The sequence below is a fragment of the Xenopus laevis genome, chromosome 2L (genome assembly GCF_017654675.1).
Source record: "Xenopus laevis strain J_2021 chromosome 2L, Xenopus_laevis_v10.1, whole genome shotgun sequence".
NCBI lineage: Eukaryota > Metazoa > Chordata > Amphibia > Anura > Pipidae > Xenopus > Xenopus laevis.
Window position 1 is genome coordinate 78,843,927 of NC_054373.1, and position 14,452 is coordinate 78,858,378.

At 38.4% G+C, this 14,452-nt stretch overlaps 1 protein-coding gene across 4 annotated transcripts in view; it reads left to right on the forward strand.

Moving 5' to 3' along the window:
• The window catches only part of kcnd3.L (potassium channel, voltage gated Shal related subfamily D, member 3 L homeolog), a 242,472-nt gene that overhangs the window by 197,427 nt on the left and 30,593 nt on the right, over positions 1-14,452 (forward strand). For 3 of the 4 annotated variants that reach the window (XM_041580827.1, XM_041580828.1, XM_018244744.2), the window contains one exon: positions 8,758-8,920. In XM_041580827.1, the coding sequence (XP_041436761.1) occupies positions 8,758-8,920 (163 nt within the window). 4 annotated transcript variants of the gene reach the window in all.

Here is a 14,452-nt window from a genome sequence, read left to right on the forward strand (position 1 = left end):
GTGAGCCAGGCCTGATTGTGCAACTTTAGTGTTCAACAAGCAACTTTAGTGTTCAACTTTATTAATGTTCTTGTGGCTGAAAGGAAGCAAATCTCAATAATGTTTCTGTCATGAAATGGCAAGTTTAGTGTGAGTTGTCTGGCTGGTGCAGTTTCCCATTGAGCCACCAGGAGCTTTTGGAATTGACTGCAGCCAATACTCCACTTAACCATATCTTCATCCTGTTGCCTTTAGTCTCCACTTCTAATCTCGTTAAGGTCAGGTGCAGACGATTTAGTAATCAAGCCCCTATATCAGGGGTGTTCAAAAGGTAGATCGGGATCTACCAGTAGATTTTTAACTGGTGATTAGGGGCCTTTGATATTATGTCTGTCCAAGCCATTCTTAAAGGTATTAACTGAATCAGCCATGTTAGTGTTCTAGCCACTTATCCTGGTTCCTGATTGCTTTGATCATGGTTCTTGATTGCCTTGATCCTGGTTCCTCCTTGTTACCCAGTCCTACCACCCATCCTCCTTATTTGTTTCTCTGGTTTAATCGCTGGCTTGTACTGTATATACAGACTTGTTTCTGCCTGCTGCCTGCCCAGATCACTGGCTTGTATATAGATTTGTATTCAGGTTGTACCCTTTAATATTCAGTTTTGACTTTTGATTTCACAATGGGAACGCCACGTTACCAAGGCTTCAACTTGCTTAACCTATTTATGACAGTTCCAACATCTAGTGGAAAGCCTTACAAGAAGAACAGAGGCTGTTAAAGCAATAGAAGGAAGGACCAATATCTTATTAATTTGCTTGTTATCGGATTGAAATGGACAGGTGGGCATTGGGATACTTTTGGTTATATAGTTCAATAATATTTGTTCCGATAATTTTGTTGTACCCCAATAAGAAGCCAGCAGATATCTAGAAAGAAAGTTTGCTCAGTCTGATGCCAGTAGAAAACGGTTGGTCTTGTAATTTTGCAGACAGGATTCTGCCTTAGGTTTGTGTAGTAAGTGTACATTAAAACTATACTGAGTTAGGTATAGTATAGTGACCATTTAATGTGCATCATAGCTTGCAAGATATGTATAGCTGTAGGCTGAATAACTGATCTACATTAAATTCATATTATAAATATAAATTGTTTACAAATAACTACTGTAATTTGCATCCGTTTTCATGCAGCATGAATGCAAAACAATAGTACACATAGATCAAGCACAGAATGGTCCTAAAAATGTAGAAAATGATGAGGTTCACATGATAAATTAGCAATTAGGAAATTGACTGCACACAGCTGCTAAATCATGTCTGCCCTATTAATTATTAATCAATAAAGCTGCTGGAATTTTTTTCTTGACTATAGAAAAGTAGTTACATCTGTGAATGCATGAATTTTCAAAGTTTTGCAAAGCTGGCCATTCATTGAGCAATATGTTTCAGCAATTGGATGAAAATATTGGGGGTCATTTATAAAGTTTCCGCAGCACATATTTATCCTCAAATGGTTGTATTGCCCATGTTTTTCCTGAACCCTAAAGTATTGCACTGCTGTGCCCATCTTTTTAAAATACATTTTTGCAAATGGCTCACAAATGAGATGGGTGTTTGCATGAGTGCACCCACTGTGCAAGGTTGTTGTGCATGAAAATATCGCTGGTACAATGCACAACTGTATAGTATTTTCAACGCCACCAAAGTTGGGGCTTAATTCAAACGCAGAGCATGCACATAATGTTCGAATTTGCGATTTTTGCCATATTTTAAAAGCTCTTATAGACATTCGCAGTGTGAAAAAATAAAATTTGCAATTCTGTTTGCACACTCTTATTTAGCTTTATAAATGTAACCATTAGTGATGGGCGAATTTGCGGCAAATTCATTTGTGAAACCGGTGCAAAAATTCACAGGCAAAAATTGTTTTGCCATTTCGCTAATTATTCGGCGAAACGCCACAGATTCGCTAGTCACAGACATCACTAGTAACCATGTGCAGGGCAAATATATTCACTGTGGGAACCAATCTGCCCTGCGCAAAGTTTATAAACTTTGTGTATTCCCCAGTCAGATCTTTCATAGATCCTCCCCTGTTTATTGTTTAAGAAAGGTTAAGATTACTGGTCTGTATACATCTGTGGATTACAGGACATTAGGCCAGATCCTCGAGTATAGTACAAATTTTAATTTTCCCATATAATTCTATTGAGTTTTCATGAGATAAATCAGGAGATTTTTTTTTTATTGAGTGGAATTAAGCCCATTGTCTGAAAAGCCTAAGACACATTCACTGCAAAACCTTAATGTTTGACAGTCACTGTTTTGACAGTCACTTTTGCATCCCATTATACTTGGGGTCTGGTTGAAAGCATACTGTTTTGGCTTGGACATATACTGTAGTGCTATTCGGTTCGTTGTTTCAGCCAAGACTTCCTGATGAGCACCCCCCACCCAAAAAATCATGATCATGAAGAGATGACCCAAATTAACCCTTTAACTCAGTAAGTCTTCATATAAACAGGAGAAAGAAGTTTAACATTTCAACCTTTTCAATATTCTCTTTGCTTTCGTGCTGGCAACCAATATTCTGCTGATAATTATGTCTCTATAACTCTGATTGTTGTCTGTAGACGATAATCACAATAACCCTTGCCACTGAAAGTCTCCACTATATAAACCAGTGTCTTTTCATGCAAGCAAAGGTCATCACTGTAAATTGTTTTGGCATGATTGAAGAACATGATCTCTAGTACTACCTGCTTTCTTTCTGTTAGAATTAAAATCATGCCCATCCTGAGGCAAAAAAGGCAGAGTACTAAAGGCCTCATCGGACAGCACTACAGGCAGATGGACTCTTACAGGCTCAATCCAGTCCAAGCTGAAAATAAGGCAGGAGGCCTGCATACAGCGATAAATTAGGTCAGTCCGTTCTGTCCCCTCAGAGAGTAGACAACATTTATAGCAAGCGTAGGGCAGAGAGCAAACACAGTGACAGTTTATAAAGATAATTCTACGAGTACAACAGACTCTTGAGTATAACAGTTCACACTGAAGGCACATGAAGATGAAAGCACTCAAACAGACCTCAAATACATTTCAAATGCAATGACCTGACTAAATTTAACCACTCCCTAAGCATAACCAAAATGCTGTCACTAAGAGCTATTTTAGTTGGAGGCACTGAATCACAAATTATCTTTCCCATCTACCAAACAAGAAATAAAACCAGGCCTATAAAAAAAAAAACATTGAAATCAGTCTTCAAGTAGAACAGATGCTTGAGAAAGTGGTATATGCTCCCAAATTTAGTTTTTCTTACAAAGTGGCATTGTGTATGGCATGAAACACATAAGTTAATTTACTCATGCACAGTATAGAGATATTGACCTGAGCATGGCTGGAAGTAGGGGTAGGCAGAAGAGGCATATACCTAGAGTGCAAAGGTGAGGGGCGCCAGGCACAAACCTAGTTTGTAGCCCCTCCTGGAGGGGATTTTCATACCCATAGCTCACTGGCACATCACTCTTCCCTTTCCCATCCACTGTGCATCACTGCAGGAGCACGCACATGATTGACTTGTTGTTTCCTATGGTGCACCAGAAATCATTATTAACATTGCTATTATCCACAAAATCTTAGATCCTATATAGTAAACAGATATATCTCTCAATCCATAAAAAAAGATTTTCTCTGGCTCCATTTTATCCAGCTAGGAAAATAGCTTGAAAGGCAATGTTCCATCTCTACCTGCCATACAACATCTACCTGATCGTTACCTTCGTTCACACAACATGGTATAACGGCACACCATAAACACTTCAAATAACAAAAAAGAAATGGTACTCACATGATTTGAATTGAAACATGATAATGTTATTATAACATAAAGTGTTTATTACCCCAGTGTTTCTCTCCCACACAAAGCCCCTCATCAGAAGTGTGAAGAGAATAACTATAACAGTTCTGTTAGGGTTCTTCTTTTTAAACTCTTTACTAGACCAATGACCACCTTTACTAGTCAGTGACTAGAAAGTAGCTGACATGTATTTACTGTCAAACCAGTTAAATCTGTTTTAATGCTGAAACACAAACCTTATATTCTGTGCAAAGCTAATTGTATATGACTGGCATTTTGAACAAAGCAAGGGCAAAGAAAATTGGTGTGATGCAAGATTATCTGTCCATGATATAGAGCTATCTGGGGAAACCAGAATTTCACCAATGAAATGCCTTTGCTTTTGAAGCCAAAATGGCAGCAAAATTATTATTCTATATTGAGCTTACAAATTTCTGGGGGGAAACCAAATTACCTGGAGGATATCTAAACAGACATGAGGAGAATGTACAAACTGTTTGCAAACAGTGCCCCTTGCTAACCACTGCATCACCATTAGCCCCATGGCAGACCCATTGTTTTCGCTCCATTTTGTGAATACCTAAAACTTTCTCATTTATTTAAAATACTACTTTGCTGTTCGCTGTTCTTTTAAGATTAAATCTCTGTTTAAGCAAATTGTATAAGAATGAGAGAAAATGAAAGAATAAACATTTAATAAAATTTCTTTGCTTCGCTCAAATTAATACTATATGAAAGAAATGTAGGTAGAGGTTGCAGCATTGAGTCTTTGCAAGTTCTTCAGTTGTTTTTTGCAAGTTTAGTCAACATTGGGGTATGTAGACACTAGGTTTCTGTATGTCAGTCCAGCACAATATCAGACAGCACCAAAAAACCGCCACCAATAATGTTACTCAGAATTATGAGTCAACAAACTTCTTAAGTAAAGGTTATGATAAAAGAAAGAAAAAAATGGTGTTCTTGACATTAACCCAAGAAAAATTCTCTTCTACATCAGAACCTTGTGCTTCTCTCTCTGGGCTTCTGGGCTTGGTATACCTCAGATGAAAAGTGGCAGCTCTGTGTCTAAACCACTATATATTAATTTTTCTGAGGAGCAGGTTGCTTTTACTAGAAAATGACATTAGTCTGAATGTCATATAAAGTAAGCACAAGGACTAGCATCTTCAGTGAATTCATGCAAGTGGATTGTTTGCCAAAATACATCTTCTGGAAAATGTAATTATGATGTTATTGTATAAAAACTAATTATGATGCATGGCAAATATACTGTAAATATTTTTGTACTTTTTTCTGACCATCTAAAACATACCCCTTGAGCTTATTAAACTGATATAAAGATATATTTTTAGCTTGTGTTGGTTCCAGAATTTAAGCGAGGCCTTGGGAAAATAAAGAGTAACAGTTATGGCTTTGCTATAGCCCTCCATGATTACATATATCCTAGAAGCCCCTCAAATACATGTTTGGCCTTTTCCAGGAGAACTGCATTACAGTGTTGTATAAATGATGCTGAAGTAGACTATATAAAACCATCCTCTCATTCATGGTTCACTCTTCAGTTCATCATGAAGCTATATATATATATATATATATATATATATATATATATATATATATATATATATATATATATATATATATGAACTCTGCCTAACCTCCACCCTCCCTTCCCATAAAGTGAATTGACCAAAACTCAAACAGATTCTGATGACTCACATGTAAGCCTCTCTGAATCGTCTCTGTGTTCTCAATCGCTTTAATTAAAAAAGACAATGCCTCAAGCTGAATAATATTATGTATGCTAATCCTTCTAAGAAGATGGCAAAATCGATGTCAGAAAGGTTAAATTTGGCTAAGTCTGAAATTTATGAACTGTTAAACCTTTTTCTATTCTGTAAGTCAACAGTGATTAATTTTTTAAATATAGGGCAATTCTGGCTGTATGCAAAAGACATTTTGTAAGGAGCTCTAAATGGTCCAGGGCTTTGTAAAACCAGAGATGGTTTAAGTTCCTGTGCCAACGGCAACATTCAAACTTGTTAAAGACAAATCAACACCTCAGTACTTAGTGTAGCCATCATAAATCATTATGTGTTACACACTATTGGGATATTTTGTCTGAAAAGTGACGTTTCAGGCTCCCTCTGGTATATATATATATATATATAAATGCTGAAGGATCAGCACACTCGTTGAATCTTGTGAATGAAGTGTTTATTTGTAACACAGCATTGTATCCTACGTTTCGGTCCCTCCTGGGGACCTTTATCACGGATATATATATATATATATATATACAGGGCCGCCATTAGAAATCACGGGGCCCGTACAACAAAATTTTTGGGGCCCCCTGGGCCCCGCCCACACTGACGACCAAGCTCCACCCCATATCCCGCCCACTCCACATCGCAGTTAAAAGACCACACAGACATCAGCGCTAAAAAGTAACCCCCCCCACACAAGTTGTAAAAAGCTATTGATGGTCAAAAAAAAAAAAAAAAACATTGGTGGCAGGGGCCCCATTTTGTTGGGGCCCCAAGTTAAAAAAAACTTGGGGTCCCAACAAAAAAAAATGTAAAAAAAAAACAAACATTCAAAAAAAAATTGAAAAAAAAAAAACTGGTGGCAGGGGCCCCCTTACAAGTTAGAAAAAATTGGGGCCGCCAAAAAAATTTTTTTTTTTTTTTTTTTTTAAAAAAAACCCCAAAAAAAAACAATGGTGGCAAGGGGCACCTAACGAGTTAAAAAAAAAAAATTGGGGCCCCAAAAAAAATGTTTTAAAAAAAAGATTGGTGGCAGGGGCCTATAGAATATTAAAATAATACATTGGTGGCCAGGGGATTAAAAAAAAAAACACACAAACTGGTGTTCAGTAGAATTGAACTCATGGCTTCAGCACTTCAACTTCGCCTCCTTTCGTGACTTCTGGTCTTTTCACCGCTTCAGGACTTCAATTTCGGCTGTTTTCGTGACTTCGGGTCTTTGTGCTGCTTCAGGACTTCGGCTTCGGCTGTTTTCGTGACTTCGGGTCTTTTCGGCGCTTCAGCTTTTTCCGTGACTTCGGGTCTTTTCAGCGCATCGGCTTCGGCTTTTCGGCACTTCCGCATTCGGCAACGCAAGAGGCAAGACGTACGGCTCGGGCGCTCGTAAGGGGGGCCCGGATCTTCAAAAAATGCAGCACTGCCGGGCCCCTCTTCATGCCCGGGCCCGGTACGCTTGTCCCCCCTGTCCCCCCCTGATGGCGGCCCTGTATATATATATATATATATATATATATATATATATATATATATATATAAAATCACTTACCAACTGTGATGTAATTGCTGTAGCCAAGTCTCTTCCACTGCACTTGCTTATACAACACAGGCTCTTAGAATAGAATAATTGAACCCACTTGATCAGCCAAATGAAAACAGATCCCTGAAAGAGAACTGGAATGTTTTAATGCAGCAGTCAAATTAAGATTTAGGTTTATAAGGTTGCTTTTTTTCTTTTGACAATGTACATAAATAAAATACTAAGTAACATTTGTAACCATAAAGAAGAATCCATATTTTTATAGGATAGAAGAGAAAGGTTAATACATTCACATACATTGTCACTAAAATAGCATGTTGGAGACAAATACAGAAGAGTATTCTGCCCCATATGATATAGGCCTTGCAAGGGCCTATAATGTTATATATGCTAGTTATCCCTTTAATCTTTTTTCATACTTGAAATGTTTTGCCATATGCAGTTACTTAAAAACTAGCTATGCTTCCTTTTTCTGTTTCATAATACTGTTTCTTCTTCCATCATATAGATTTCCTATTCATTAATTTATTTATTTATGTTTTTGCTCATACAATATATATCATGCACTGAGGAGTTCTGTGATCATGTGACAACACAGTGCAGTTGGAAAATTGCCTTTATATAGGTCAGGGGACATTAATATATTTCACAGTAAAAGAAATTTGTAAACGTATTTGCTATTGAAAGCAGCTTTTCTATGTACTTTTCCACTATTTTGCTGCTTGTCTACATGTACTACTGTCATAATGTAGCACAACTGTGCTCCTTTTCTCCTGCTGTATTGACCTATGTTTACAAATCTACCATAGTTGTTTTGCCACAATATCAAAACCCAGGGCACATTATGAAAATAGTGAAAATAGTGGTGGAAAAAAATTGATTTATTTTGCCACATTTAAGACCATTAAAATTGAGGCCCCTTATATGTCCAGCCCCTATTTTATCTGCCTCATTCTGCATAAACATTTTGAAAATTGTTGCAACTGTGCCCCATAGCAGCTAAAGGGGAAAACCCATATTAGTAATCTGGCTGCCACCAGGCAAAATAGGGGTTTGTCCGTCCAGTCCTACAGGACAATTTGCTGGATAATAGTGCAAGGGAGGTGCACTAGGAAAAGTTGGTTATATCATGCGTGGGCAAGTCACACAATCGTTTTCATTTTGGTAAGTCAATTTTAATTTTGTAATCAAACCAGTGGTAGATTGGAACACATGACAAAGATTGGTTTAGCCAGAAAACCATGGACTGTATCTACTGTATCTATATCTTCTGCCTAATACAGCTAGTAAGGATTGAGAGTTACTGTTATATTTGTATATTCATATCTGTTTGCTGTTACTCATACAACAAACTGTTACATTAACAAGTGTAATAACTGCAATAAGTGTGTAGCATAACAGCTGTAAGTGATACAACCCATATATTATAACAAAATGAATGCCACTGATATAAATAAAAAATATTGCAATATATTAAGTGATTTGGATGATATTGTTATATGTCTCAATGCTGCAGAAACATCATGCTGTATTTTTTCGCTTAAAAGTAATAATAAAAATGTAATAATCTGTAGGGTTTTACTAATATCTGTTTCTCTTGTTTTTCTTTATTAGATATGGGGACATGGTTCCCAAGACTATCGCAGGGAAAATCTTTGGTTCCATTTGCTCACTGAGTGGTGTGCTGGTCATTGCACTGCCTGTCCCTGTAATTGTGTCAAACTTCAGCCGGATTTACCACCAGAACCAGCGTGCTGATAAAAGACGAGCACAAAAGGTCAGTAATGTGTTGGCCAACGATTTAGAAATGTGTTTGAATGGAAAGCTGTAACAATGCCCTTCTAACCATGTTTGGATAGCAGTGAGTGCCCCTTTTAACCTTAGCTTGTTGTACTTTGTGTGTCAAAACAAGTCTGAACATAATTTGTACGGAATATGACCTGAAACAATTATGTAGCAGTGACTGAAAGATGTGATATTCTGTGTGCTGTGCTGCAGGCTCCAGTAACCTAAAATAAAACAAGAATAAGGGTATTCCTTGTATTTATGTTATATAGCTATTCTGTAATGAATAAGAAAAAAATAATTGTGATGTCACTATTCCGACAGCAATTTAACGTATTTGAAAAGCTTTCACCAAGGGTATTAGACATAAAGGTTAACAGTTACTCTGTGACTCCCTAGAGGTTACTGAGGATTGGGTTCCCTTTAAACAGGATATATTAATTACATATATGGATAAGTGTCCATGAGCCACTTGGCCGATATTATCAAGCAGGGGCCATGATTTATAATATAGCATTTTAATGCCATATCAATGGTTCTATCTATAATTATCAGATAGGGAAGTAGTAGTGAAGAATGGTCAAAAAAAGAATAAAGAATAGGGTCTAGTAAATTAAAAAAATAAATGCTTTTGGCACAGCTGAAATGCAAAAATGCAGTCGTTGGCTAACCCAAGCCCATTAGTCATTGCACCCAGGTTGCATAAAACTATCTTTAAATAATCAGTGGTGCTAGAGGGTGTTCCTGAGCAAACCTGATGCAGTGGCATCCCATGTTATTGGCGCCAATGGAAAACACCTAAGCATTTTTCACAAACCTGGCCCTTACTGGTCTTTAAATTTGGCCCCCAGCCACTGGTCATGGCACCACAATGGGGCGATGGAAAGAAATCCTCACAGTGTGAACTAATTTTAAAATTGGTCTGCCCAGTTTGTTTGATAAGAATTAGAATGCTGGACTTTGGACAACTGATACTAATTGCACAGCTTGTGGATACCCATCATCAGACATAACATAATATAAAAATCGATTGTTCCTGTATTATTTGACAAGCAGAGCAGACAGAAATCTATTAAAAGGTTGTAGTTCCAATAGAATTGAACTGATTAGAGAATCAGTCAAACATATGCTTCCAAAAAGCATATGACATTTGGTTTTTTAAGTAACTGCTATTTGGCGTTACTTAATCTGTCCTTTATGAGCCTGTCAGTTATTAATGCTAACAGGCTACTGCTGCTCAATTATGGTAGACCCCCTCATAGAGAAACAGGGAAATCAGTTATGTAATATAAAACCATTGGGCAAATCCTTTTAAGGCAAACATAGCATGACAGATGTAAAAATAAGGTTTAATTTCTGGCATCAGTATCTCTTTAAATGCACATTTGCACTTAAATGGTCATTTCCATATATCTTCATGCAAATTTTTGGATTTGAAGTAATGCTGTTTGCATAGCAGGAAACGATTAAGAAAACATTTCAGTATACCTGGATAAAATGTTTTAGAAATGACAGGATTTATTACATAATGTATTGTAATCCCGAAATGGGCAGCAGTATTACAACACAGTATGGAAATCACAGCTCTTCAAGAACAATCTTTGGTTGACATTTTGAGTTTATTAGGTGTAATATGACCTGTGTTAAAACCAGACAATCCCAGTCCCAGTATGTGCAGACATCCTCTTACAGATGTATCTATGATGAAGGTGCACTGGGGCCCTCAGTGAAGCATACAAAGCAGTATTCTTTCTTTGAATTAGCATTATCCCAGTGCAGACTAAGGCAATCTTTTAAGAAGACACAGCTGTTTTAGTAAACAGTAATCAATGTTTTGAGACTCCTCAATCATCTTCACATAGATGGAACTAAAATCCTGTCTTGCAGAGCAAAACAGCTTTGAGGCTTGTGCAATACAGTCCTGGTTGAATAGTTCAGACTGACCCTGGTGTACCCTTTTATGTAAAACAGCCACCAAATGGTATTAGTCAGCCTGCAACTGTAAAGGACATCTGCCAGCAGCCCCTTAAATCCTACTTGTTTTCTGTGGAATTGATGAAGGCAATGTGACCTTAACAGCAAGGTCACACTCTGTGCACATTCACTTGAAAAAACACATTAGATATTTCTAGGCCAATACTCATTGCATTGTTGTACAGGGTCTTATTTAAATATAGGCAGCCAAGGGGCCATGCCTAGGGTGGCAACCCTTGGGTTCCTATATATTATATTTTATTGTAATAAAAAAAGAAATCCCCCCAACTGCTGCTGGAGAATTGCTTTCTATGGTGGAAAGGTTAGGGGTACTATGCATATTGTAGTGGGGCATGGGTGGAAGTGACATCACACAACCAAATGTGACTTTGCATGCATTGTTGACAGCTGGGAGGGTGCACCTAGGTCAGGTACCTAGGGTTGCACTGGACCTAAATACTTCAGCAATACAATGAAACGGTGAAAGTAAAGTGATTTATTTGTGCCACAAACCAGGCGACATTTAGAGATTCACCAGCCCTTAATCAAGCCTGAAGCCCAAAACATGGGCTGGTTTGGATAAATAAACCACTTTACCCTCCAGAAAAACAGACTTTCTATAGTGGAATTGTATTTATAAAGTGACAACATATTCCACAGTGCTATACAATATACAGGTGTATGCACTACACATACAGGTTACATACATTGTACAAAAAATTACCAATAACCTGTCAGATTTACCAGTATAATCCAGTCGTAGAAGGAGCTGGAGCGGTAGATAATGAACCCACAAGCGCCTCACACAACCGCTACCGACCTGGAGTGGAACGGGGAGCAGGGTTGTGGAGAGTAGCCAGTGAGATGATAGCGAAGTACAAGGGATAAGGCAGAGTCGTGGTCAGGAAGTCCGAGGTCAGAAGGCAGGCAGCGAGATCCATAAACAATAAGACAGGCCAATAAGTCGAGACAGGCAGCAAGAATCACAGTCCAGGTAGAAGCAGAGGTCGATAACAGGAATTCAAGAAGTGTAGCACGCTAGGATTTCAGTTGAAACAACCTAATAACCAGGCAATGCATCTCAGTCAGAATCAAGTTTAAATACTGCTACTTTGGCGCCAAACTGGCGTCATTCCGCTGGCGTCGCAGTACTGACGCCAGCACGTCCGTCTTGGGCGTTTTCGCCTGCGTCCTCGCGCATGCGACCGGCGCCGGCGCCTTTGCGTCCCGCGTCGCGCGCCCGCGCTGGACAGAACGCAGAGCCAATTCCTCACATAACCTATACAAGCGGAAGAGAAGACCCTGCTCAAAAGAGCTCACAATCTAAATGAGTTGTGATAAATGTTGGAATCAAGGGCCAATACAGATCACATCGTCAATAAAAGAAACATGTCTTACATAGCTATTGAGATAACTTTAGTGTCTGCGACACTCATATGCTCAGTGGGCTCTGAGCAGCTATTGAGAAGCTTAGTGGTCGTCGCAAATTATCAAGCAGCAAATGAGGTTGGCCTGTAATATAAGTGATGCTACAGGGCTGATTATTAAATTCTGGTGCTAGTCGCACTGGTTTCGGTGCTGCTATTTACTAATAATTTGTATTAATTACTAATCAGCCTTAAATTGTGACAGTTATGCTCTATATGTAAAGTATATTGTGAGTAGGTCCCTAAGCTCAGATAAGTAATAGCAGGCCAGAGCATATGCAGTAAATCAGCAGAAAGGAAGATAGGGAGCTACTGGGGCATCTTCAGAGGCATCTTTACTGCTAAATGGCTGTGGTTGCTATGGGCTGGTACAGAAGTCCAAAACATAATGTACAACATTTATAGCCTACTTCTTTAGTTAAGCTTTAGTTCTCCTTTAACTTTGAACTATTTCATTCTACTTTCAAAAATGGGTACGGGGATAGAGTCAGTTTTTCAGTACTCCAGCTAAGGTGTGATAGGAGTTCTAGTGATGGCAGATACATGTTTTATATTTTAATAGGAGATTGACTACTTGTTAGAATGCAGGTCATGAAAAAAACTCAAAATACCATTGAGATCACCAGAAAAGTAGGAAGAGGGATCTGTAGCCATGGAAACACTAGTTTTCTCTGTGCATAGAATTACACAGGGTGTCAAATTCAATGGGAGCTGGGAAAATCATGTGTGATTGCTGTCAGTAGCAGGAAAGAGGCATCTGCGGGACACACTATCTTTGATATGGGCTACCGACACAATTATTTTATTCCTTTAATCTTTAAGCACCATTAAATATGCATTTCTTTTATATACAATGTACATGAATATTGCTAAATGCAACAATAGGTTTTAAGACAATCATAAACAGTCTCCATCTAATAGGAACAAGCACTCTCTCTCTCACTCTGAGGAGCTCTAGGGCGAATGTTTCAGTAAAGACAGGTTCCTTAAGGGATAAAATAAAAGCAACTTCTTGCTACAGTACATGTGCCTGAAGCCAGTTAAATCATAATCAAGTATACACCGTTAGGAACTGTGGTCTATTTGCAGTGCAGTAGCTCTTCCATCAGAATAATTCTATAAAGTGTAAAAATCCCATGCCAAATGGGGAATCTGCTTGCTTAATTGTACCCTTAAAGAACATTTCACCTTCATTAGTAAAACTGTAATAAAACATAAAAACTACAGAAATGTGTTCAATGGCTGGTAGTGGATTAAATGATTCTGCTGTGTTAGATCAGGCAAAACAGCCAGACATACAGTAACTGAACTAGGTACAGTATTTCTGGGCCCTACAGCAAATTATTTTTCAGGCCCCCAAAATGTTTAGAGGTTGACTTGTTTTAACATTTTTTTATTGAAAATGTATATAAATTAGGCCCTCCTGGGCCCGCTGCAGCCGCAGGATCGGCTTCCTCTATTGTTACGCCCCTGCTTCTGGTACATTTATTACAACATGGTAGGTAGGTGTGGCCTGTCCCATTATTGTTCTCAGTTTAGAAAGGAAGAGGGAAACAGGAACAGGAATGAATCATAAGACAATGGCAAAACAGCAGGAGTGGCCATACATAGACATAGACATAGATGCTGTCTAATTGTGCAGCACCCCCACTGGGGATGATTTCCACAGCAAAGCTCCACAGGGCAATATCTTTTCTTGTGCAATGTTCCACTAAACTGTGATGACAGTAAACCTGGCTTGAAGTGCACTCCCATTCTGGGACTATTTCATATTACAATTTGTAATTAGTTAATGCACAGGTTAAGTTGTCCAGCACCTGTGCCATAAAACTTTGAAATAAAAAATGGCATTTATTTCTAGCTTGCTACAAATACCTCCCAACCTCCCAGACCATACCTCCCAACTGTCCCTTTTTGAGATGGACCGTCCCTCTTTTGAGAGCTCAACCCGCAGTACTCCATTTGAACAGGAAAGTCCCAATTTCTCTGCACTGAACAGCCAAAATTTAATTGGCTCTTGGCAGAGAGCCCAGAATATATACTTAAGATACATTTGTATCAGTTTTGTCCCGTGGGAGAAGTTAGACTCACAGCTTAAAGAGCATTTTACCTTCATTAGTAAA